Source organism: Neolamprologus multifasciatus, chromosome 16, assembly GCF_963576455.1.
Source record: "Neolamprologus multifasciatus chromosome 16, fNeoMul1.2, whole genome shotgun sequence".
NCBI classification, from domain to species: Eukaryota; Metazoa; Chordata; class Actinopteri; order Cichliformes; family Cichlidae; genus Neolamprologus; species Neolamprologus multifasciatus.
The window spans coordinates 19,066,212-19,089,678 of record NC_140454.1 but is presented as its reverse complement, the minus strand read 5'-3'; the positions used below and the strand labels follow the sequence as shown (position 1 = coordinate 19,089,678).

The 23,467-nt window shown below is 40.9% G+C and overlaps 1 protein-coding gene across 2 annotated transcripts in view; it reads right to left on the bottom strand.

Moving 5' to 3' along the window:
- Positions 1–1,676: 1,676 nt before the first annotated feature.
- Positions 1,677–23,467, bottom strand: part of LOC146500684 (obg-like ATPase 1) — a 45,031-nt gene continuing 23,240 nt past the window's right edge. Inside the window, exons 5-11 of one of the 2 annotated variants that reach the window (XM_085135734.1) lie at positions 22,245–22,420; positions 18,692–18,772; positions 18,227–18,324; positions 7,963–8,103; positions 7,311–7,407; positions 3,891–4,013; positions 1,677–1,900 (exon numbers count right to left, since the gene is read on the bottom strand). In XM_085135734.1, the coding sequence (XP_084991860.1) occupies positions 1,799–1,900; positions 3,891–4,013; positions 7,311–7,407; positions 7,963–8,103; positions 18,227–18,324; positions 18,692–18,772; positions 22,245–22,420 (818 nt within the window). In that variant the 3' untranslated portion in view covers positions 1,677–1,798. The other variant, XM_085135733.1, reaches the window with a different exon arrangement.

Here is a 23,467-nt window from a genome sequence, read left to right as displayed (position 1 = left end):
GCATGATTCTAAATAGCTTTATTACTTGCCCTGAAAGGATTTATTGTCACTTTATGAAAAACAAAATACTCCATGACCCAGACCGCTGGGAACAACTCATCAATCCCCGCGCCTCAAAACTGCAGCAGATGAATAATCTTCTGTGTTGGGTTTAGGTTGGCCAACACCAATACTACCCCGAGAAGAATGCAAAAACAGTTTAGTCTCAAGCCCCCATTGTGCTCTCCAGAGGATTTGTATGGTTTCACTTAGAAACCAGTCAACTCAAAGCAGTCCGTCGTAAAAGCATATACTGTACGCGAGAGCTCTAAGTGTTGGTAGCAATAACATTCTTTGTCTGCTGCAAGAAATTTCAATGATTAAAACCACTGGTTAATGGTAAAGCTACCAAGAAAAATAAGCATAATGTTATTTGATACACATGTTGTCATCCGTCATTCTTTCTAAGTAACCACAATAAACACTATCCTATATTTTGCCACTGATCTCAAACTCTGAAAACTATAATCCACCTTATTTCCATGACAAACACTATGCTTTGTAGTGCGAGCACAGGCTCCACTCCATAAAACATCCCATCCAAAAAACTTGGATATGCAATACTCTTTCTGAAAAATGACCATTTTTATTCAATCTTTTTGTTCCCATCAAAAAGCCATTTTTTTCTCCGCAGTCTTAATGGTTACAAGATATTCAGCAAAGCACTGCTGATCTGCAGCTCTTTGTTCGGACTCCCACGGAGAATACAATCTTACTTTGGAGCACTGCGGCTGCAGCCATACAATTCCATCAGCATAAACGCTTCACAAACACTTACACACAAAGTATAGGGGGTGAGAAAAACACTACTTCAGACAACAGGAATCGTTTTCTGGTTGTGCTTGTGGATTGTATCAACTTCTATTTTCATACCATACAGAATATACTAAAAGCTGGAGTTTTTTTTTTTTTTTTTTTGTAAAAATATGGCTTGCATGAATATTTCTTGGATTTTTTGTGTGTGTGTGCAGATGCGTATTTGTTGTTCAAGGATGGGAGTAGGAAACTTTAAACATAAAAAATGTGCTATTCTTATTTTTTTGTGTTTTTTGTTTTGTTTTTTGTTTTTAGGGACAGAGTCCAAAAGCTGGTGGCATAGTGAAAGAGAGAGATAATATCATACAATAATGTCATAAAAATGATAAATGAAAGGTTAACTCAGTCTCTTTGCAAATAATCATTTAAAGTGACCACTTCTTTTGGCCAAGACACCTGCATCCAGCATGTGCCCTTCCAAAATCAGCCTCAGTTAACAGATTTAATTATAATTGTCCCCTCTATGCTACAGTCAGTGTCAGCTGTGTCTTTTAATTCTCTAATCAGTGGCCGGCAGGACCGCTATCACTATCCCCATGCAGCTTCCCACTCAATACAGACATCCCAAAACACACACAGACTGGTTTTGTCAAATGTTTTATTGAGTGTAGACATCTGGGCTACTGTAAAACATGCATTATCTGCAGAAGGGGGAGAGGAGCAGGTGGCATTGTCCCCGCTGTCAGCTGTGTCAGTGCTGGCACCCGTGATGGAGATTAATGAAGTATCTGGAGAGTAATATGCTCCTTCAAATGCTGCTACAATTTGGAGTGGGGGCCGATCCTGATCTTAAATAGCAAAGCTGTCAGAGTTTACTGAACCTGTGCCTTGGCACATGAGTGGGGGATTCAGTCCTACAGCACGGAAAACAAAAAGTGTAAAAAGTGGCCAGATATAAGGCAACAATACAGTCAGTTGTGCAAACAAATGCATTGTTCTTGCGTCACTTTTTCTTTGGTGCGTTCGGCGCGTTGAATTTAAAAAAGATGATGTCTCCATCCTCGACGATGTAGTTTCTTCCCTGCTGTCTGTATTTACCAGCTGCCTGTGGGGTTAAAAAATAAAAAGAATCATTAAAATAATATAAAAGATTGTAAGCTGTATGCTAAGAAATAGCTAGTCTGTTATGTGGATGAACTCGAACAGATTAAAAACTCTTTATAATTTAAATAATATTAGAAAAGATTTAACTTAACTAACTAAAATTACACTTGCAAATGTTCATCTACACATGCATACACACACACACACACGCCTGCACAGGCGCACGCACGCACACACGATTGCACGCATGTTTTGTTTGAGGGGTGCCTGAATTCCCACTGAGTGATAATCCTCTCTTCTGCCCATTTCAGTTTCATGTGCACAAGCACAAAATGTTAATAAGTCTTTGATTACAGCACTATAAAACTTCTCAAGGAAACAAAATAAGTTCTAACATTTCTTTTGTGTACAGTAAGTGTTTGTTCTCCTTCCCGGCAAACTCAAAATAATTGACTTGAAGTGCTAATACGGACAGGTTTATGCATTCTGGTTCTGCACAGTGCACAATTAATTAGAAGAATCAATGTCCCTTTAAAGGCTCAGGAGACCATTTAATCCAAGCTCAATACCACCAGAAACACTGGATGGAGAGGGAGACAGGAAAAAAAATCAATGGCTATTTGTGATTCCTGAGTATGTATTAAACCAGACACGTCTAACTGGTTCATTTGCACTTGAAAGCAGCCATCTGGAGCAGCAAGCTTGGCTTAAGCAGATATGATTACTAATAATGTGATATCCCTGTACACTGGCCCTATTCAGACAGCCTATTCCCACAACTGGCATTAAATAGCATGGACCTTAATGCCACAGTCAGAAACGCTCCATGTTCTTCTGAGGCTCAAAAAGGGATTAGTAAGAGAGCATGCAGTAAGGACCTGACACTGAGATCTCAACCTCTGATAACAATGGCGAAACCCCCCAGAGACTTACATATTTCGCTCTCTTTTTGCAGCTTATGGAGGGTGTGGACAATACACTGCCGATGCATTAAATATCAAATATTTATTAAAAAGGACTTGAATAGCAAGGAGATTTAAATGTTTTTTTTTTTTAGTGCTTCCTTTCCACACTGGTCCCCGTGGGCCCTTTGTGCCACCATAATTACATTAGTTGAGTCTGTAAGTGGGCACATGGAGTTGATGGTGGTGATAGGGGGATTGCGACAGCATGGCTTACAGCTGCTTTGCACAAGTGTTGCACATAAAATCAGAGTCACTTCTGCTTTAATTAACTGAGATTTAAAAGTAGATTTTTTTTTCTCGTTAAAGAAAATAAATGATTGAAAAAAAGTGCACCTTTAATTTAAAAGGCATCCTACAGTGTTGATGAACTCATTATTAACCATGTGCATTCGATAAGTTGATTGCAGTTTGCAGATTTTAAACAAATTTTCAATGTCGAAGTACAACTTGGAGCAGGAAAGAAAAGTATTGTGTTGCCTTTAGCAGTGAAATGACTTAATACACTTGATAGGTGTGAACACACGGTGCAGTTAAAAAGGTCAAAACAAACACTGCCCATAAAAACAGAAGACATCACATTTCTGTGCTGCAAACCATGAAACAGTCCTTATTTAAGGAATTTCACACTTTATTTAACTTGCCGCTTTATATCACTGTCACATGCCTACAGTGGCTTGGGGATTTGGTAACAGAGAGCTCTAAGCTAACAGCGCACTCTGTAGATCTGATAAATGCCTGGTGAGGTGAAGAAGTGCTTCCTTGGAGCGACTGCGCTGAGCCACGAGCAAGAACTACCATCAGCCAGTTAAGACACATTGTGATAAAGATATGCACAGCTGGAGCAGAATGGCAGTGTTTAGAGCCAGAATCAGCTGGCTTGTCAGGAGTGGTGCTGGAGTGTGTGCAGTAATTTCTTCCCCTGAGTAAAGGTGAAGAGCAGTTTTCAGTAGGAGCTGTGTGGCGACTGTCAGCTCCACTGATCACAGGAGACTTCCCCTCATCTCCTCTGGCACCCTGACTGCTCACCTTGACAGCACTCTCGCTGCCTTCCTCTTTAAAATCCTGGAATTTCATTACTTCCGCCATAATGAAGCCCCTCTCAAAGTCTGTGTGGATCTTCCCCGCAGCCTGTGGAGCCTTAGTTCCTTTCTGTCACAAGGAAGGAAAAGAGAGGACAAATGAATTGTTTTGGAGAAGATGGATTACAGCATGCGAGCGACACGGTGTTTGATGGGGTGATAGCGTTGTGATCACTCTGGGGGTGATTTTCAGTCGGGGGTATTCTTGCCTCAGTCCTGATTTCTGGATAGCTTTCCACTCAGTTGTGACCTGCTAGGGTAGCCTGGACACCGATAAGGACCCAGCACTGCTATCAATGCCTCCTGATTCCCATTCCGTGGTGGTATTGATTTCTGTCCAAGCAATCTTGCCTCATTGTGGGTCGCTGCTCGGCTCTCTGGTCATGACAGCAAGAAGACCCAGCGTTGCAGTGAGAAGCAAGCGTGGTATAGACCCCACTGCATCAGGCCTTTACTATTGTGAGAGTTTGGTAATTCAAATTCAGCTCAACCCTTCAGTGATATTTCACTATGTTGAATGTACTCCTGTGAGTTTTGGAGTATTATAACTTTTTACATTTACACAGCAGAGATTTTATATTAACTGGAGCTGTTTGAGATTTCAATTTACATGTAGCAGTTTAATAGATGTATAAAATATGTATATATATTTTATATATTGTACTTTGAGCCCTCTCTAACACTCCAAGACAAAACTGGTGACTGACAAAATGTGCAATTTATATGCGTTGAAATAATGCTGGGTGGAAATGACAAATGACCCAAATAAGTGACGTGGCTGCTGTGCATCATTATGACTCCTGCCTGTCGACCTGCTCGCTCCCTCTCTGCTCTGCAGCTCCGTGCTCAGAAACTGTTGAGCAGTTTTAATTATGTATATAATCAGGTTGGGGTCAACATATTTCATGCCAAAAGAATGATGCGTATTTAATGACTCTAATACATTACCATCTACTTGCAATCTCATTGACGGAGTGCTTGTGAGTTTAACTACCATTAATCAGCATCAAGGTTTGTCTATCTGGAGAAAAATAGATTAAGGGAGGGATTTTTTTCATATGGTGCATTACAAGAGATCCACATTGTCCTAGTTAAGAGCTATGCAGAGCAGGCTGATAGATAATGGTCACCTCGAGGCTGCCTAATAAAGCATGTTAAAGGACTTAGGAACACGACATTACTGAGTGTAGTTTTTACAATGCAAGATGTATTGGCTTAATATAGTTACTCACTGATGCTTACCTGACTAAATGCCCCTCACACACAATCAAGGCTGGCTGTAATCAGTTATTCCGAGGAGGACAAGCGTGTTTTTGAGGATGCCTTTGAAGTGTTTTGGGACTTTGCTCTAAATAGCGAGGACATCAGTCATGCTGAGACGTGTGCATCTAAACACGGTGATGTCATCTGACTAAAATGTAACGTGTCTTGTGAGGATGAAGAGCGAGTGAGCTCATCTTCCCCTCTGGGTTGTGCTTAGTTTAAAAATGCTTAGAAAAGAAAAATAAAGGATGAAGCTTGATGTGTGGATGGGTGTCATATAATCTACAACAAAACATTTAACATTCACCCGAAATATGATTTTGGTGAATCGTTTGAAGGTGGCTAAATTTTGTTTCAAGAATTAATTAGGGGGAAAAAGGAGACCCTGTCTGGTGGAGAGCAGAAATTCATATAGATCCCATTAAAAAAAAGTATGTGTCATTTTTTTCATGCAAAAAAAAATCAAGTGAACATTATGTTCCTTATAAGAAACATGCAATTTTATTATATATTTATATAAATATATTTAAATGGAGAAAAAGGAAAAATCTTGTGCTTTTTAAAAAAACGTCTTTCTCATTAATTAAAAAAGAAACAGGACATTCATCACTGCAATTTGCTATAGCAGATATTACAAATGCATATTGGAGTCCTCTAGGGGATATTTGGAAACCTGTGTATTACTCATAATGTAACTGTCTGAAGCCACGTCTCTATCTAATAATAACAATAATAACAACAATAATAGTAATAATAATGAAGCACGAGATAGCATTTTAAATTAGTGTTTTGTTTGTGTGAAAAATCTATTCATCTTTTCGTGAAGAACAGTGCACTTGTAAATCTTATGCAAAATAATCCACCCATGCACTGAAAAGAAGATGTCTGAAAATAGGCTGAAGCCAATATGAGCTTATTCAAAGTCAAGGGAAAATGATCTTGGTAAAGCTGCATCACACGCAGAACAAACACCCCTATTTATGTGTGTTTTGTAAGTGGACAAGTAATGCCATCTTTGGGCAAGATAAAAATTTAAGCAGTATTTCCATCAGTGGTCAAATCTGTAACCCGCCCATACATGAGACTTTTTCTACCATTATTGCCTCCACCATCTATAGTGGGCTATTTCAAGATTTTGAACAAATTGAACAACAAAATGTGAGCAGTGAACGGTCTCACACTCGGGGAACAAAACCATAATGATCTGCTTGGTGACAAGTTCTTTGAATAGATGCCATTGTGGAAAATTGCAATGCTTTTTTGAAAATGGGACTCCTTTTTTCAAACGGACAAGTTATGTTTATGAGATTGAAAGCATTCTGTATCGTAAAAAAAAAAAAAAAAATTCAAATTACAATCTTTTGAAATATCTGATGGGATGAAAGAATGGATATGAATTTGTATGACTGAATACAACCCAAATCTTTAGTTGTTGAAGTTTCTCAAAAGTTACTTTGTTGTATTTTTAAACCACCGATATGAACTTATAAATGTTACTCAGACAAAATAGCTTATTATTTCTGCACTCAATACTTCTATCTGCTCAAGGAAAGAAAATATAAGTGCACACAATACCAACATGCAAAGCAAACATCTGTATTGATGTAAATGCTGTGATCCCATTGCACAAAGCTCTTGGCGGGCTGGGCTCAGTAAACTGAGACACACGGGGAGGAGGAGCCCCCAGCAAGGCCCACAAACAGTCGAATGAAAAGCGACATCAATTTTGGCACAGACAACCTCCGTCACACAGATTAGGCAGGCACAATGCACGGGCTCCTTATCTCCAGCGGCAGGAGGAGGGCAGGCAGATCTGCACAGGATGGAAACATTCTCATGGACGTAATGGGCAAAATCAATTGTTGCCCTCCTCAATCAATGTAGCCCCCACTTTCACTGTTCAGCAGCTCACCAGTAATTGAAGTTATCCTTGGTCTGTAATGACTAGCTAAAGCACAACCATGACAAAGTTGAAAGTGTGCGATATCAGTGAAGGTGCCAGCAGGGTGGAACATGGGATACTGTGTGTATTCGTGTGTGTGTGTGTGAGTCTGATGCACACGCTCACATGTACGTATGCGCACAGCAGGCAGCTGGCACTTACCCGAGTGGTCCATGCACGGACCTCATCTGGTCCAGCAGTGAAGAAGTACTCCAGCTGCAGGGCTGCGTAGCCTGCCTTGATGATCTTGCTCAGGGCACTGATGGGGAGAGATTTCAGCTTGAATCGAGGGGTCTGAACTGTTTAAGTATTCTTTATCGCTGCTGATGCCTAGACAAAGTTCACCTCAATGGCAAGGCCCCATTCATTCCAATATAAACTCATTAAGTGAATAAGATGGGTCACTTCGTTTCGCATAAGACATTCAACTCTCCAATGGTTTCTTTGATTAATTAGGAGGCTTGTAGACTCATTTAACATTTTTAAGAATTCAACCCAATGCCTCGATCTTTGCTGAGAGAAAGAAGGGGGAAAAAAATCTGCTGTCACAATTTTTCTCTCCATAGAGGTTTTCACACAAGAACAATAAACCCAAAATGCCCAAGTTATAATTATACCTACAGATGACAGATGACAGTTAAAAACTTAATTTAGAGGAAAACCCTTTGACTGAGTTGTTCAGTAAGAAGAGGGATCCTTTGCTTTATAATGGTAATTACTCTGCCATTTATTATTCTATCAGCACATGCAATTAAAGGAGTGCATGGAGGACACAGCTGATAATAAAGTGTGGGGAGACTGAATGCTAATTAACCTCTGCGTCTTGTGCTCTGTGCAGTACTTCTGCCTCTCCTCTTCACTCTTGTCCTGCAGCAGGCTCTCTAGGCCGCCACTAAAGGGGATGACCAAGGCTCCGGGGTCATGACTGTCCACCCACTCCTTGATTTTCACCAACCTGATTAAAAAAGAAGAAAAAAAGAAAAACAGCAGTCGCAAAACACGTTGGAGGACTTGATTAACATGAACGTATTTGTTATTCGCTGCATGCATGCATATTCATGAGAGCAGCTGAAAATATGAGTGTTTGTGGGAGACTGCACTCTAAAGGTGGCATTTCCTTTCAGAGTTTGACTTTCTTTCCGTTCAAGTTCTCAACTAAAAATCAGACTTGACTACACGTCATATGTATATATATATACATATATACGTGTATATATGTATATATATATATGTATATATATATATATATATATATATATATATATATATATATATATATATATATATATATATATACATATATACACGTATATATATATAAAACAGGTCCTAATATTTTCAGTGATCCTAAAATGATGCCAAACGTAGGAGGGCATTCATTTCCACTTTAAGACATAAAGCGGTAAAAGTGTAAAGAATATTTAATTTTGCTGAGGTTTGGGTTTTCATTCATTTTATTTTATTGTTAAATATGTTACCTGATTCTTTTTGTTTTCAGCGCCTTCTTTATGGTGTTAAATGTTGTGTTTTGTGTCATTAACCTAATTCAGACTTTTAAAGACATTTGTATGTCATTTCATGCTGTTTTGTCCTTGTTGTAATTTGAGGTATTCTTAAATTAATTGCACAGAAAGGCAGCTTGCACTGACCTAAGCCACTTTTAGGTGGATAAGTGGCTAAGGTCAGCAGTTCATCTCATGGCTTCTTTTCAAAAGAACGTATTCACGATATACTTTTTGAAACTACAAAAAAAGAAATCTTCCACCAGCCGAGTGTTTTTTTGAATGTTAGATAAACATTAACATTCAAGCAAGAAGAAAGCACTGCAACTAACCACCTACTGTTATCTTTGGCACTTTCTTAACTGCATGATCTTTTTTTTCCTTTACGTGTTCTTGTCCAGCAGGACACCTGACATTGCAGGACAAAGATATCCTCACAGTTAATGGTAACCCTCAGTCAAAACAATACAAGGGGGTTAGAGCAATTATGAGATTAGCCTCACAAGCTCCGAGGCTGGGATTGGACGGATCTCAAAGAGCAGCATCACACAAATCCATTTTCACACGGCGGCTCCTGGGCTGGATTGATTCTAAGGGGTCCCTGTCATTATCTGTAATCCTAGTTTCCTGTTTAAAGCCCATAAGAATCAAAGACTGGGAGGAACCACACCACCTCAATACCACATCTATTCCAATAACAATGTCACCGCTTTATCACCTGCAGCACCCTATCGCTGCTCCTACCAAATGATTATCAATATACAAAATATGACAAGGTAACGGGCAAAAGTAAGAGCACGGTTTTGCTTTGATTGAATGTTTTTCTCAACAAGTTAAAATAACACCACAGGCCGGTGCAGTAAATCTGAAATGCCTCATATGCCAGGTTGTCTGTCTGCCTTTTCAGATGCACATCTATTAAGAGGAATAACCTAATATTTCCCTTACTGTTCACACCATGTATGCAGATCTGACGCTTGACTGCCACCACAATAACACACAATAAGGTGGCATCCAACGTCTCGCCAATAAAGGACAGAAAAATAAAACACATTTAGCCAAAGCAGAAAACCTGAAAACATAGGAGATGGAGGGCGCTCCAAGAGGGGAAAAATCCAATCTGAGATAATAACAGCTGTAGTTTGTCACTTTTAGCAGCACAGCTGTCTATTTGGTGGCACGTTATTTGCATTCCTCAGGTATTGCGTTCTCTACAGGCGGCTGAATAATGATTCACAAATCACTCTCTCCACACCAGTCAAGGGCTGTGATCCTTTGAATAGACCATTGTACCTGAGACTGTAATTGGTGAAGACTTGACAGAGCTGAGCCAAGCCAGCCAAGTAACAAAGAGGCTCTTGGTAGAAGGCTGAGGGATGATTTTAATAATGTGAAGCCGAGACGGAGAACGTGAGCTGCAAATGAGCACGGGGGTCTCCGGGTCCTTGCACTGAGTGACACAGGACCAGACAAACACCTTGCCACAGGAACATGAAACACCTCCTTCCCACAACTCCAGAAACAAAGCGCTGTCAATTAAGAGCTTTGAAGTGCCGTCAACATGACTCCCAAAACCAATTCTGTCAACTTCACCACTGTCTACCCGTGCCACTTTGCAATTTGTATTTATGTCCCTTCCAATTATTTGTGTGAAATTTTATGTGGATGTGTAAATTTGGAAAAATGTTTATGTAAAACATGCTGCAGATTTCTTTGTGTCTTTATGGCTCTCAGTCATACTAAAGAATAAAGGGGTGTTCTTGTTCGTGGAGGCCCATTCACAGTGTGAAATGCCTATTTAACACAAGAAACAGGCCTGACTTTTGTTTTAGAGGAAGGTTTACTGCCTGATTAAAAATAAGCAAGTGAAAAGATATGCAGTTTTGTTAAAATCAGTAATAAGATGTAAGTAAAATATTTTCCCTGTAGGTCTTCTTCATCAACCTCGTACTCTAAACTAATACAAGTGAGAAAGATCTGTGTGTGTGTGTGTGTGCATGTGTGAGAGAGAGCGTGTGCGAGTTCATGTGTCTTGTCAGTCTCTATTATGTCCCAGAACTGAGTGCCATCTCTCACTGCTCGGTTAATAGAAAGATTCAGCACTTTCTGCTCTTGATATCCCTCTCTGAACAAATGATGCCTGAAATTTTTATTCTTTTTATAATGGAATTCCAATGGCTTCTGCTGCAAATCAAGTGGAAATTTTTGCATATCAAGTGGGAAAAATTAAATGTTAACCACGTTTTAATGTGATTAAGGGTGACAGAGACATTATTTCTGCTAATCATTCACTGGCTTGAAGGCTCAAACAAGTCCAAGGAACAAGCTGTGTTTGTGCTCTCCGATCAAATAGAAAAAATATAGTTTTTTTACCAGAAAAACTTTGGCAAAACTCAAACATTTATGCATTATTATTATTATTTTTTAATGGTAAAAAACAGTCAACATGAAACCAAGACCATGTGACACCTGTTTATCTTACGTCTAGAAAAAATAATAGGCATCACACCATTTGTTGCAAGCTTTGGATCTAATGCTTATTGTATTTAAAGTACATGTAATTTAAAACACAATATATTCTACAATTACAAGAAGAAAACCCCCCACAATTGGACCTTCTGCAACAGACTGGCTCTGAATAGAGATGTTCCCCAGGTGGGGCCACCCTCCGGAGCTTGCCTGTTTGTCTTTTTGTGTGAGAATCCTAAAGGGGGATAATTCCTGTGTTTCTGAATGCCTGGGGGCTTCCCTGGGCTTTGTCAGAGCTTTGATCTGCTTAAATGGCTCAAACAATAGGAACATCTAAAGTACAGGGGCAGCTACCTGAGACAATGACCTGGGCCTGCGTCTGACATACACTCAAACAGATTGGCTTCATCACGAGTGCAGAGCCAGTTTAGCCTGTATAAGGTCGGCCACCACCTCCGGTTTGAGTGCTCTGTCCCAATGCAATTGAATGCTGACAGACCCGAAGAGTAATCCGCTACCTACATCCTCCACAGCTCGACCACTGACACACCCACAGGTGAGCTCCCAGCACCTGAGTCTGGTTAGCTCAGCTGAATGTGTTACTTACTCCCTTCACATGTCCTGACAGCTACTGGCTTAGATGCCAGGCACAGACTCATCAAGTAATAAACCCAGAGTCCCCCCTGTTTGTCTGGTCCCAGGTTACAAGGATGAGCAACCTAGGGGGCCAAGATGCTGCGGCACACAGCATATACTACCCCCTCCTCTTCCCTTCCTCTGTGGAGGGAGAGAGAAATGAGAGGTATGAGCTCATGGTGGCTTTTGAGGCTGGGAAGTCGGGGACTCTGTGGGAAGCTTTTCATCCTCCCAGTGGTGAGCTCCTGAGCGACAAGAGTGCAGACGCTCTCTGCTCCCTGTGGCCATAGCTGGATGGAAAGGCATTACCCATCGCGTCTTTAAGAAAGGGAGGAGATCTGACACATACACACACATACGCGCGCGCACACACAGACACACTATCGGCAATATTACCAACTTCTTTCAATCTTCAAAGCAATCATGGGCTGGAGGAAACAGAACATGGCGCACGCACAATGGGAGCAGCTTTAATTAAGAGCATCATCTCACATCGTATCTCAAACAAACCTTGAGGGTGTGCTGGTAACAAGCTTTTTAAAACAACTTTCCTTTCTTTGATAACTACACCCATTAAATATTGTGACTTTAAACGTTTGCACATGATAGATGAAACCTTAACAACCCCATCCGCCATAGATTTGTCTTTAAGATGGTCGTTAAGGACACAATATCAAAGCCATAACTCATTAAAGATATTTCTGTGGGGTGGGGGTGCAAAAAAGAAAAAAAAACAGAAAACAGGCAAACATGAGAAATTCAAACAGTAACCCAGAGGAGTACATTCTACATCACCCAAAATAATTCTCTATATGGGGTATCCATGCTGTCATTCATGGCAGTTGACTGGGCGAGAGAAAATAAGGGGGCTGGGGTAGAGAGGGGGGAGTCATCAAGATGTGACAATTGTGACAAGAGCAGGCAAAGTGTAGCACCGAAGAACACCACACGGATTTCTCCATCTCTTCTTTTTTTCCAGGATGACAGCTTAATGTCTACCACATGCAATATTTATTCTCATCGTGTGTCAGACTGTCTAGCTGTCCTAGGGAGTACAAAGAATGCCACTTATTAGAATAAAAGCAGAAGGAAGGTAATCAAGGACATATGTAACATCAGCCAATCATGCCCCCCCTCCCCAACCCCGCTTACAATCCGACATCTTTTTTTCTCCTCTCGTCCATTCATAACAGTTTCAACAATAATCCTGTTAATAAGCGCTCAGGAGCTGTATGTGGCAACAGTAAAATTCATTTATTTGTCTCATTAAACTTGTCGAGGCTGCAGGCCACTCACTGCAGCATGTGTTCCTGGCCTTAAGCGTATCGCAAAGATAACACAAAGCTCCTCTCAAGAAGCTCAACTATCAAAATCTAGCGTTTTCACAGACGCGAAACTCGTAGACATTTATTTCTATGTCATCAAAATGCCAGGAGAACAATTCCCCCCCGTGTGTGTCTTCAGAATAAAGCAAGCTTGTTGTACTGATGCAGACGTGTGTAAGTGGATTATGAACTGTTGGGGGCAGACTGACTCAGCATTTATCAGATTTGGGGCTGAGGAATGAGGGAGAAATCTATACTGGGTTTTGGAGACCAAACTGAAGAATATAGAAAGAAAAACGAAAAACTTTTAGTCTCAATTTTACTACAAGGTATTCATCACGAAATACATCAAAGACAATGGGGTCATGTGGTACACGACAACAGTGCCCTTTCATTACCTGGACAGGGGACAGTCAATAACTGGGCTAACAGAGTCGACAGGACTTTACATCTGTTTCAGTTTTACGGTACTTCCTCTCCTGTTGTTTTCACTCATTGAAAGCTAGCTGACAGCATCCATTAGGACCGACTGCGGATAGTAGGGTATGCATCCTACCATGGGAAAGTGTTTCTCGGGATCCCACACTGAACGAGGACAGAGTGGACAAATCAAACAGGAGTATGCGATCGTATATCTCCCACATGGCTTTGAAAAGTGAACTCTAACTCCCTAGATAGTAGTTCCTAAAGAAAACTTGGATGGAGCCAGTGGTTTTGCACTCAATAAAGTTTCACTTGTGTTTGTGTGAATTATGGTTTGGAGTAGCTGAAGTGGGTAGCAGTGATTTCTTTCATAGACTGGCTTTGTCTGTGGGTTTGACTTTTTTTTCAGTCTTTAAATGTTGGTGTGGTTCCTGAAATGAGTGTTTGTTTGTCAAAGTTATAAGACAATGAAAAAATAAGGCATGATAAAGTTGTTACTGACATTCTTCAGGACCAAAAAGCGGAGGTAACAAAATACAAGTCAACCCTTAAGCTGAGCAGACATAGTATACCCCCCTTCTCCACCTCGAGTTGTCTGCTGTGAGACAGAGCAGCACAATGCTGCAGCTCCTCTCGGGGCTTCCTTTACTTTAATTGTGAAAGCTCCTCCTACAGGCAGACTGGAGTATCAGACTCTGGGGAAATAACAACCTCTGTGGCTGGATTTCCTCAACCTACTCGGAGATATTACCTCATGTTTACACCGCATTTGCCTCAAAGGTTACGCCGGGGACGAATCTACATTCTTCTCATTGTCAACAAATCCAGTGCTGAGATTTAAACTGGTGCACCGACTCCTTCTCTCAGTATTTTCTCATCCTCCTGCTCTGTCAGCCCAAAACCAATTTGCTCCTGCTAAAAAAAGATACATCTTGAAACAAATACATATCCATATGTAAGCTTTAATATAATTTTCCACCACAAATAACTATAATTTGGTGTATTTTGGGGTTCATTTTTAGTCTATTTAAAATATATACATGGGGTATTTTTTATTTTCTGAAAACAGAATTTTATATAAGGACAGCTTCCACAATTTTGCACTGTTTCTATTTATTGTATTTAATTTATGTCACATTTCAACATTGTGGGCCATGTATATTTTTTTACTGTTCTTGGAAAACAAAAAACATTAATAGGATTGGTGTTCTTGGTTTTGGTCTTATTATTACTTTGGAATTAGTGAAATAAGAGATACTGAAAATATTGCTTTCTTATCTTTGAACACACCAGCGTTAAACAAGGCCTTGTGCTGAAATCAGACTGATGACTTCTTAAATAAAGGTCTTCTGAAGCATCACCGTTGTCTGAAATGGCTAACGAGGGGAATCAGGATTGCAGAAGATTTTCTGAATTACATCACGACAAGAAAACATTAGCAAGTAGATTATAGATATGGATGCATTTGTGGTAGGAAAACACAATTAGGTAGAGACCGACAGAAAGAGCAGCTGTGGCATGTTAAAGTTGGCGCTTCCCGGCATAAAGAATAATGAGAGAGGTACCAAATGTAACACGCACTGGAGGCAAACAATGCTTAAGAGAGATAAAGTACGAATAAGTTTGGAAGAGTAAAACAACAAAAAAGTATTTGGAGATTAAAGAGAAAAGGACACATCCTCAGACCTATGCCCACTTGTATACAGGCAGACAAACAGACCAAGACTAACATACACGCTCACACATGCAAACACATGCACGCAGACACACGCACACACACACACGCACAGAGTTAATAAAAGCTGCAAGCAGTGGTACCCTGCAGTTCTTACACTCACCAGGAGAGCCCACACGGCAGAGGCACTCACAGACAGGTCACGCTTGCCGGTTTCCTTAAAGGTCAACTCATCTACTTAAGAGGCACCAATTTACTTTAATGCACATTGTCCAAAAGAAGGAGAAGAAAAAGGCAGAAAAAGAAATGACAAGGGAGGAAAAAACATCACAGTATAGCTGAAGTGTCCTCTAATTGTGTCTTCTGTCATTACAAAATATGGATACTCTTCAAAGATGAAGAAGAAGATTAAACAAATTTCTGATATCAAATCTATTAAAACAAATAAAGAGTCCTAAAATTGGCGAAGCCACGTGTTTGTAAAATGCACAACGTCTTAGATGACAAGTAAAGATGCCAGCATTGGGCAGACTGCAGCCACCACATTATCAACAGCGCTCTCACAGACACACACACGCACACACACACACACACACCCTGCGCTCTGTTGAATAGTCTTCCAGGCAGCTCACTGACGCCGGGGAAAGAGGAGAAAGCCTCTTGATAGACTCTTGTAGATGCCATTCCCTATCACGCAATGCCTCTCAGTCATAAACACATGACAAATGCAGCCTTAATCATTTTTTACGAGCGGGGATGTGCAGGGGGCAGTGCATGGCTAGAGGGGAGAGGGGAGAGGGGAGCGGTGAGCAGCAGGCGGCCCCCTCTGCACAGAGGAGAGGGCTGTGTGGTAAAGTCTCCTCTGGAACATCACTCGGCCAGCGCGCCTTTGATCTCCACACCGCAATTACACCAGCATCCAAATGAGCATGGAGTCGCCTCTGAAACAGACTTCAAACATGCACATGTACGCATTCTCATACACATACACTGTATAGGATTGGAGCCATGTGCTCCTCTCAACAGTAAATGATGTACTGTCTCCAGCAGAGAACCTGGGGATGAAAGGAGGCCTTGCTCCTTGTCTGATCCCTCCATTAATGATGGCTTTCTAAAGCTAATACTCTGTATTCTTGTCTAAACAAGGCCAGCTTGGTATGTGGTTCCCATACTCCAAACAGGATGATCTTGGTTAACAACAGAATGTTTTTGGAGACTTACAATGCTAAATAAAACTATTGCAAATGATAGTGCAATTGCCATAACTATTTCGAGAAAATGCTATTAAAGTAATAAAATAGTAATAAAATAAAAACTCAATTAATATGCATACATTAAAAATATCAGGAGTGTGTAACTGAGATTAAATAACATGAACCTAAATCTTGATTGGCAGCATCTCAGCAAAACACCTTAAATATAAAAGAGCTTAAAAAAAATAAAAAGAAGCAGGGAACTGAACCTGTGAAAAGGCCTGAATGGGTGTCCTGAGAGACACAGATAAAATTGGCTTATTTGCCTCATTCTATGATTCGCCTTCTTTTCCTGAACACATTAAACCTGGGATTGCAATTTGTCTTGCTGTTTGCTTTGAATAGTCCTTAACCGTATCATCATCTCAACTGTGCTGGTGGAAAAACACGGGAGCATGGCGACAGCCAAATGGCAGTCTGGCGTCTCTGCTGCAGACTAGCTGCCATTAGGGCTGAGAGCAGCATTTATTGTACAATTAGGGACAGCTAGATCTACCTGTAATCATCTCCATACAGGTGTGAGCTCCTCTCTGGACAAGGGAAGTGACTCATCACTTGTCAAACATCAACACTTTGATGTCGGCATTGTTCATCGCGGAGCCCTCGGGACACCTGAGCACTACTGTTTGCCTGTTTAAAACACTGCGAGATTTATTGCATTTCACACAGTTAAAAAAATGCACGCACACACACAACATGAGAAAAAAAGGGGGGGAGGGGGGACCTCTATTCCTACCGATGACGGATGTTCCACTTGCCATGAATCATTTGATTTATGAGTTCTCTTTCTCCTCCCTCCGTCTGACAGTCATACTTTCGTGTCAGGAACATTTTAACAAACAGTCATAGGTAAACAACTTCGCTTGTAATACAATGCTGCCAAGTAAAGCGCCAAAAACAAATTTTCTAAGAAGTGACACCACCAGCCTGGAGGGCAATTGGAAAAGTGTGATAACAATCCACAAGTTGGTATTATTGACAAAATGGCTGCAGTGTGGGAAAAGTAGCCCTTTCAGACATAATGGATGTCAAACACCAGCCTTCTGGATCAGCTCTCACTGAGGCCACATGACAACATTACTACAAAAAAAGTGCTTGTAAGGATCTGGAAGTTTATATTAGTGCCTTCAAGGTCATCTTTAGCCCTTTGACATCGTGACCAGTGTTGTACCTGAAAGCATGAGTCATGCAATTTCCTGTACATGCGCATTATTATGGAAAACAGTCAGTTAAACACATCTAGGAAGCCTTGGCTGTCGTTCTGAACTGTGGGAATTTCATGGCTGTGAAGAGATGCTTGTAAAGCAAGAGCAACAACATGTGAAGACAAAACCAAATATTTGCAAAAACAATTTCAGATAATCTTTAAGGAGTCTTGCCCCTATGATTTATTGGCCCAGATGATTTTAATCAGCTGTTTGGCTTCAAAATGTACATACGCTTGTTTTGTTTTGTCATTTAAAGCCTTCACTCTCTTTGATATCATATGGAAATGAGAAGTTTTGCTGGAAATGGAGACCATATGCTCATATGTGCTTAATGAAGTGCAGAGTCTGGGGCTGGGTGTTGTGTTAGAGCTTACTTAGTGCCACCTCCAGGCAGATTCTCTCACAGAGATATGACTGGTGTTGTCAGCAGGAGACCACAGTAAGTCTCACACAACGGCAAATGCGCACACGTTTAGATTAAACTAATTAAAAATGAACGCTATTCCTCACGTAAATAGAAGGAAAGCTCTTTAGTGATGATTAGTGAGAGCGACGAATCTGCTCCCGCCCTTCATCGAAGTACTCACCATTTGTTCTTTCTTCTTATGTAGTCTTTCTCAGAGAGATTAACGAGGTAGATCATTGGTTTGGATGTCAAAAACAAGTATTTGTTCAGCACTTCGATCTGTAGAAAAAGACAGACAAGGCAAGTACTGAGAATCCACAACTTTCCAAAGTAGCCTTTGAGGACAACACAGAGACAAGCGAAGCCAAATCAAATTAGAGTCTGGTGTATAGGCTCTGTGGGGCGCAACTAGGAAGCCTCTAAATCAAGATCAGCATGGCCAGATGTCATTAGCTTGTACAAAAGCAATGTCAAAAAATAACTGTGCATAATATTAACTTGCGATTTGCACAAAAAACATGTTGCTTGAAAAAACAAAACACAAAAAACAAAAGAAGAGGAAACAGCAGTTGTACTTTTAGGTCAGATGAAAAGATTAGCATGATAAATCACGGCAATAAATGTGACAGCAACATCAAAGGCTTACCTCCTTGTCGTTCCAGTCGTGATAGTAACGGATGTGTTTCTTTTCATCCACTACCCAGCTCTTGATTTTGCACATAATGTCCTGTATGGGGTTAAAATAGAATGAACAAGGAGCCATTAAAGGAGATGAAAAAGAATATAAACCCAGCAGGGTATGGGGTAATTATTTCCTAAATGCATGGCATCCTGATGCCAAAATGAACAATGGCCTTTGCTCGTATTCAAGCAGGAGTGGCCTATCTTTGACAGGGATGGCATGCACAAGACCCCCTTCCCTCCTTTAAATCATGACAAAATGCCTTCTGGGGTGTCTCTCTCAGAGTCTCAGCTTTATACATCAATATTCCATCGGGACTGTTTAATGAAAAGGATAGAGAGAGGAGACGAAATTGGAAAGAGCGGGGAACTAATTGGAAGTTGGTTAGTAAGGTGTAAATTATTGGTCCCTCCTCAGGCACTTTGCAGAATGTAGTCCTACTGAATAAGGACTAGTGAGGTACAGAGCTAATTATTCCGTGTTTCTTCTGGAGAAAATATTGAGCATTTCCAGCTATGTATGCCACATTCATTACTGAGGTACTTGTGGGTTGAGACCACAGGCAAGACTGGGTCTTGACAGGATCTGGAAGCGGAAAAGGGTGGGAAAATGGGAGGGAGGTAGTTATAAAATTTGTAATAAAGAAATTGAGCCTATTATTGTTGATCCAGCCCCACAGAAATTAGCGGAACACATTCTTTTTGTTCCTGTCAACTTGACCTCCCCCTTCATATAAAAACTCCCCCACCCCCTGCAACACTCCCCCTACCTCCTTTTCCCTCCCCAAACCCTTGCAGCACTTCACAATCATACTCCCTTTTGAAAGAACTGAGGAAAAAAATCCTGCCAGAGCCTCAATTACACAATGGCAGAAAAAGCTCCACACACTGACCCCCAGCCAGCTGCATTCACTCTCTGCACATCTCTCTCCACAGGAATTCTAAAGGCCTTTTAGTCAGGCAGCCAGAGTGCAGCCAGCGGGAGAGAGCGCAGGAAGAGCTGCATACACTCCGCCCGCGCCGGCCCAAGTCTTCACAGAGAGATTAATCATCTGTGAAATGGAAACAGCAAACGGCCAGTGACACAGGCTGAACCCGCTCCAGGTTTCCCTCATCAGCTCGCAGCCGCCGTGCAGAGCTCCTCTAACAGGCAGGTGTTAATAAAAGGCATATAGGTCCCACAGGGGTCAAACACATACGCTTGCCACCATGAAGCGCCGCTGGTGGGCCGGTTTCTTATTATTGTTTTGCAGGGAGAGGGAATTTGAGGATTCACTTGGACAAAAGCAATGAAACATTGTTTTTGTAAACACAGCACCAGCAAACATGTTTACATTTTTTAACAATGCATAAATTTGAGCCTTGTAGTGGTGCATGCACATAAATTTAGCACAACAAAATATTAGAAATTTTGGGAATTTGAACCTTACTGTAATTTCCATATATGTCTTTATTTTTCCTAAACAGTATAACATCATCTGTGTAGCAGTGTTTTTTTTTTTTAACAGTTTCGATAAAACTGCATACTTCCTCACAACTCAAATCCTTTAATCGCATGATGTCAGTCTTGTCTTTAAGGATTTTGTCTTTCAGCAGGAAGTTAGGCTGATTTGTGTCACAAACTACAATTATTCAGTGTTGTCCTTTTGGTGTTATCTTATACTGCATAATTATATGCTGCTTTGCACAGTAGTTTTCTTTCAGAGTAATACACTACGCTGGCACTGTGTTTCTATATAACAGGGTAAAGGTCTGCATTTTTCTGCAAGACAACACTTTGCCCTTTCAATCCAACACTTGATGAGTGCAAACAGAAGCAAATTCACATGAACTCAATGCTGACCTTCTTCTTTTTTTTAAAATTAAGCATATTTTCAGTTTTGTAACACAGCAACTTGTGGGCTTTGAGATGCTTGCTTTTATTTAAAATACACTGCTACTTTTCGTGCAAAAAACCCTCCCCTGATTTTTGAATTTTTAGGCCATGTTTTAACAAGAAACAGGGTGTATCATTCTGAATTATGTCATATTTACCACTGTGATAATCACCACAGACTTAAATAGTACCATAAGACACTCTCACATTTCAATCCCATTAAATGAATTCTTTAAATCTGTTAGGAACAGGATATAATATGTTTTTATTCATGAATTTTCACACCACACGCAGATCTGTAGAGTCTATAGACAAATGAGCACGACAAAGGAAATTAAATCCCATTTCAAAGGTCTTTCAAGCAATCACCTTTTAAAGGGCTGCACACAATATCCTTTTTATTTCACATTATTTCGTGGCACTGCAAAAGAAAGAACGAGCACCATTGTTTCTACTAAACTGTACATTTTTAGACATAGTCTCAATGTTCTGCATATAGATGTTGAATTAGACATGCGTACGTGTGCCTACACACAGCTGAGCATGTCACACGCTAGGCTCAGCCTGTGAGACAATCACACAACCCCTCCCATCTAAAAGCTTAGTGCAGCCTTTGATAAGCACCATTCTTTGCCATCTAAAGAGGTCTTCTATAGATTCTCACTTGCCGACGCGTGCACAACCTTTGACAAGTAATGTAGATCATTTTTATTCATTGCCTAAAATTGTTAGCAATTATGTGCGTAAGCGGCCACCTGCCTAGCCTGAATGGCTCCTGTCTGCGGGGCTACAGGGGTGTGGGGAAGTGCTGCTGGCTGTAAGGGGGTGGGTGGGTGGGGGGTTTCATGTGAGGGAAACCAACCAGTCACGGGGGCCTCTGCAGCAGGTGAAATAGCCCCTCTCGTTAGTGTAATGAGTGGTCAGAGCCTTGGTGTGTTGGGGCCTGAAATTGGGCATGCTGCTCCAAGTGAAAGGCCAGATCCCCCTTGCTTGCTGGCCCATCCTAACCTGCTCCAATGATGGAAGGGCATCATGTGACATTTGCAACCAAATCATTGCTAAAGTTAGCTGCTCAGCCTCATTACCGGAACAATATAACCACCTGAGTGTGTGAGAGCATCCATATATATTTTGATCTAGCATCCAAGATGTGGATTCTTTTCTCATCTTGCCTTGCATTTTGCCCTGCACCACCGAGAACTGAGAATCTTCTGTCAAAGCATATTCTAAACATTTACTGTATTGATAGCAAGGTATAGGCATATGTGTCACCCACTATATGGCCTCACACAATTTCCCGAGCTGCTGTAGGTGTATAAGTGTGAGACAGAGCTGTGCCATGATTTGAGTATTACTTTAGATGAAAAGAGCTGTGTGGAAACACTTTCATTAGCCCAGTGCTGTGACCCAGGGTCAGTAGCTGAATAAGTAACTCTCTATTAATGATTTCTACAGCAGAAAACCCCTGACCCCTGATCACTTTCAATCTCAGAAAGGGAAAAATGGGCCAGGGGGAGGGGTGAGACCTATTGGAGGGAGATTAAAAAAACATACTTTTTTTTCCCTTGGCCATGTGTGGGTGGGTTATTATTTGTGCCTTGCTGTGAGGGGGAGCAAAGGGCCTGCTGGGACATTGACTCACATATTCTGGTTTGAGTTTCTTGTCACTGCCTCTAATGGCTGTCTTCTCTAGCTTGTCAATAATAGGGCTGATCATCTCCTCATCCTTCAGCCTCAGCTCCTCGTGGATGATCTCCATGTCCCTCACTGGGTCCACTGTCCCCTCCACATGGATGATATCCTCATCATCAAAAGCACCTGCAGGGATAAAATACAAACACACAGGGAGAGCATCACTATAAAGGTTTTTTTCTTCTTCTTAGAAATAACAACAGCACTGCTTTAGATGAACACGTATAATCCAAACAGCAAATTGGGGTAACAGAATCAATGACATTTTGGAAATCAAATGCAAAACAGTGATTAGATTCAGCCCAGGAAAATCATTAGTTTTTGCAGAGAATATGAAAAAAAGGCATCCACATAAAAAAGCACAATGTCAGTCATAGAAATGCAATATTCAGGAATATATTTAATCTTTATTTTCAGTGTGTCAGAACAGTTAGAAACCAGCTCACAGTGTCAAGCCAAGTTCCCCTAAAATTGGCTTTAAGTGCAACTAAAACAGGCCTGTCTGTCATTCTGCATGAAGTGGAGAGCATCTGGCCTTGCATTTCCTACTTCTCCGTTTTAAAACTATTAGCCATTTAGTGAAAAAAAAAACAACATAAAAACCAACAAAAAAATGCAGAAAACTAAGCATGATTTAGGAGAAAATGTCAGCATTCTTATATGAAAGAGGACAGCAGTCTTCTAATCATTTGCATCTTAGCTGTGGCTATGCTGGTGATTAGGTAATGAGACTGTGAAGCAGACCATTTAGCCACCAGCGGCTCTTAGGACTCCTTCTGATTCTTCAGCAGTGCTCAGGGTTTGGAAGGGGGGGCGGGTGGGGGGGGGGGCTGGTGGGGTGGTGGTGGGTGGGTTGTACATCTGGCACATGAGAGTGACAAGCCTTTAATATTAACACTGGCAACTAGAGTGGACAATTCTCCCAAATGTCTTGCAAATAATTTCTTCAATTTACAAAGTACAGTTCGTGCAGAGCTTGTTTGACAACATGGGGGGGGGGGGGGGGGGGGGGGCCCACAATTCTACAAAACCCCCCGAAAAATGTCCATGTATATATAATAGTATTACATATCATATTTATATATGGCTCTTGTTAGATTATCATGAATGTTTAAAGTAGAATTTTACTCTTGCAGGCAAAAAAAACAACAACAAATTAACTTAACAATTTGA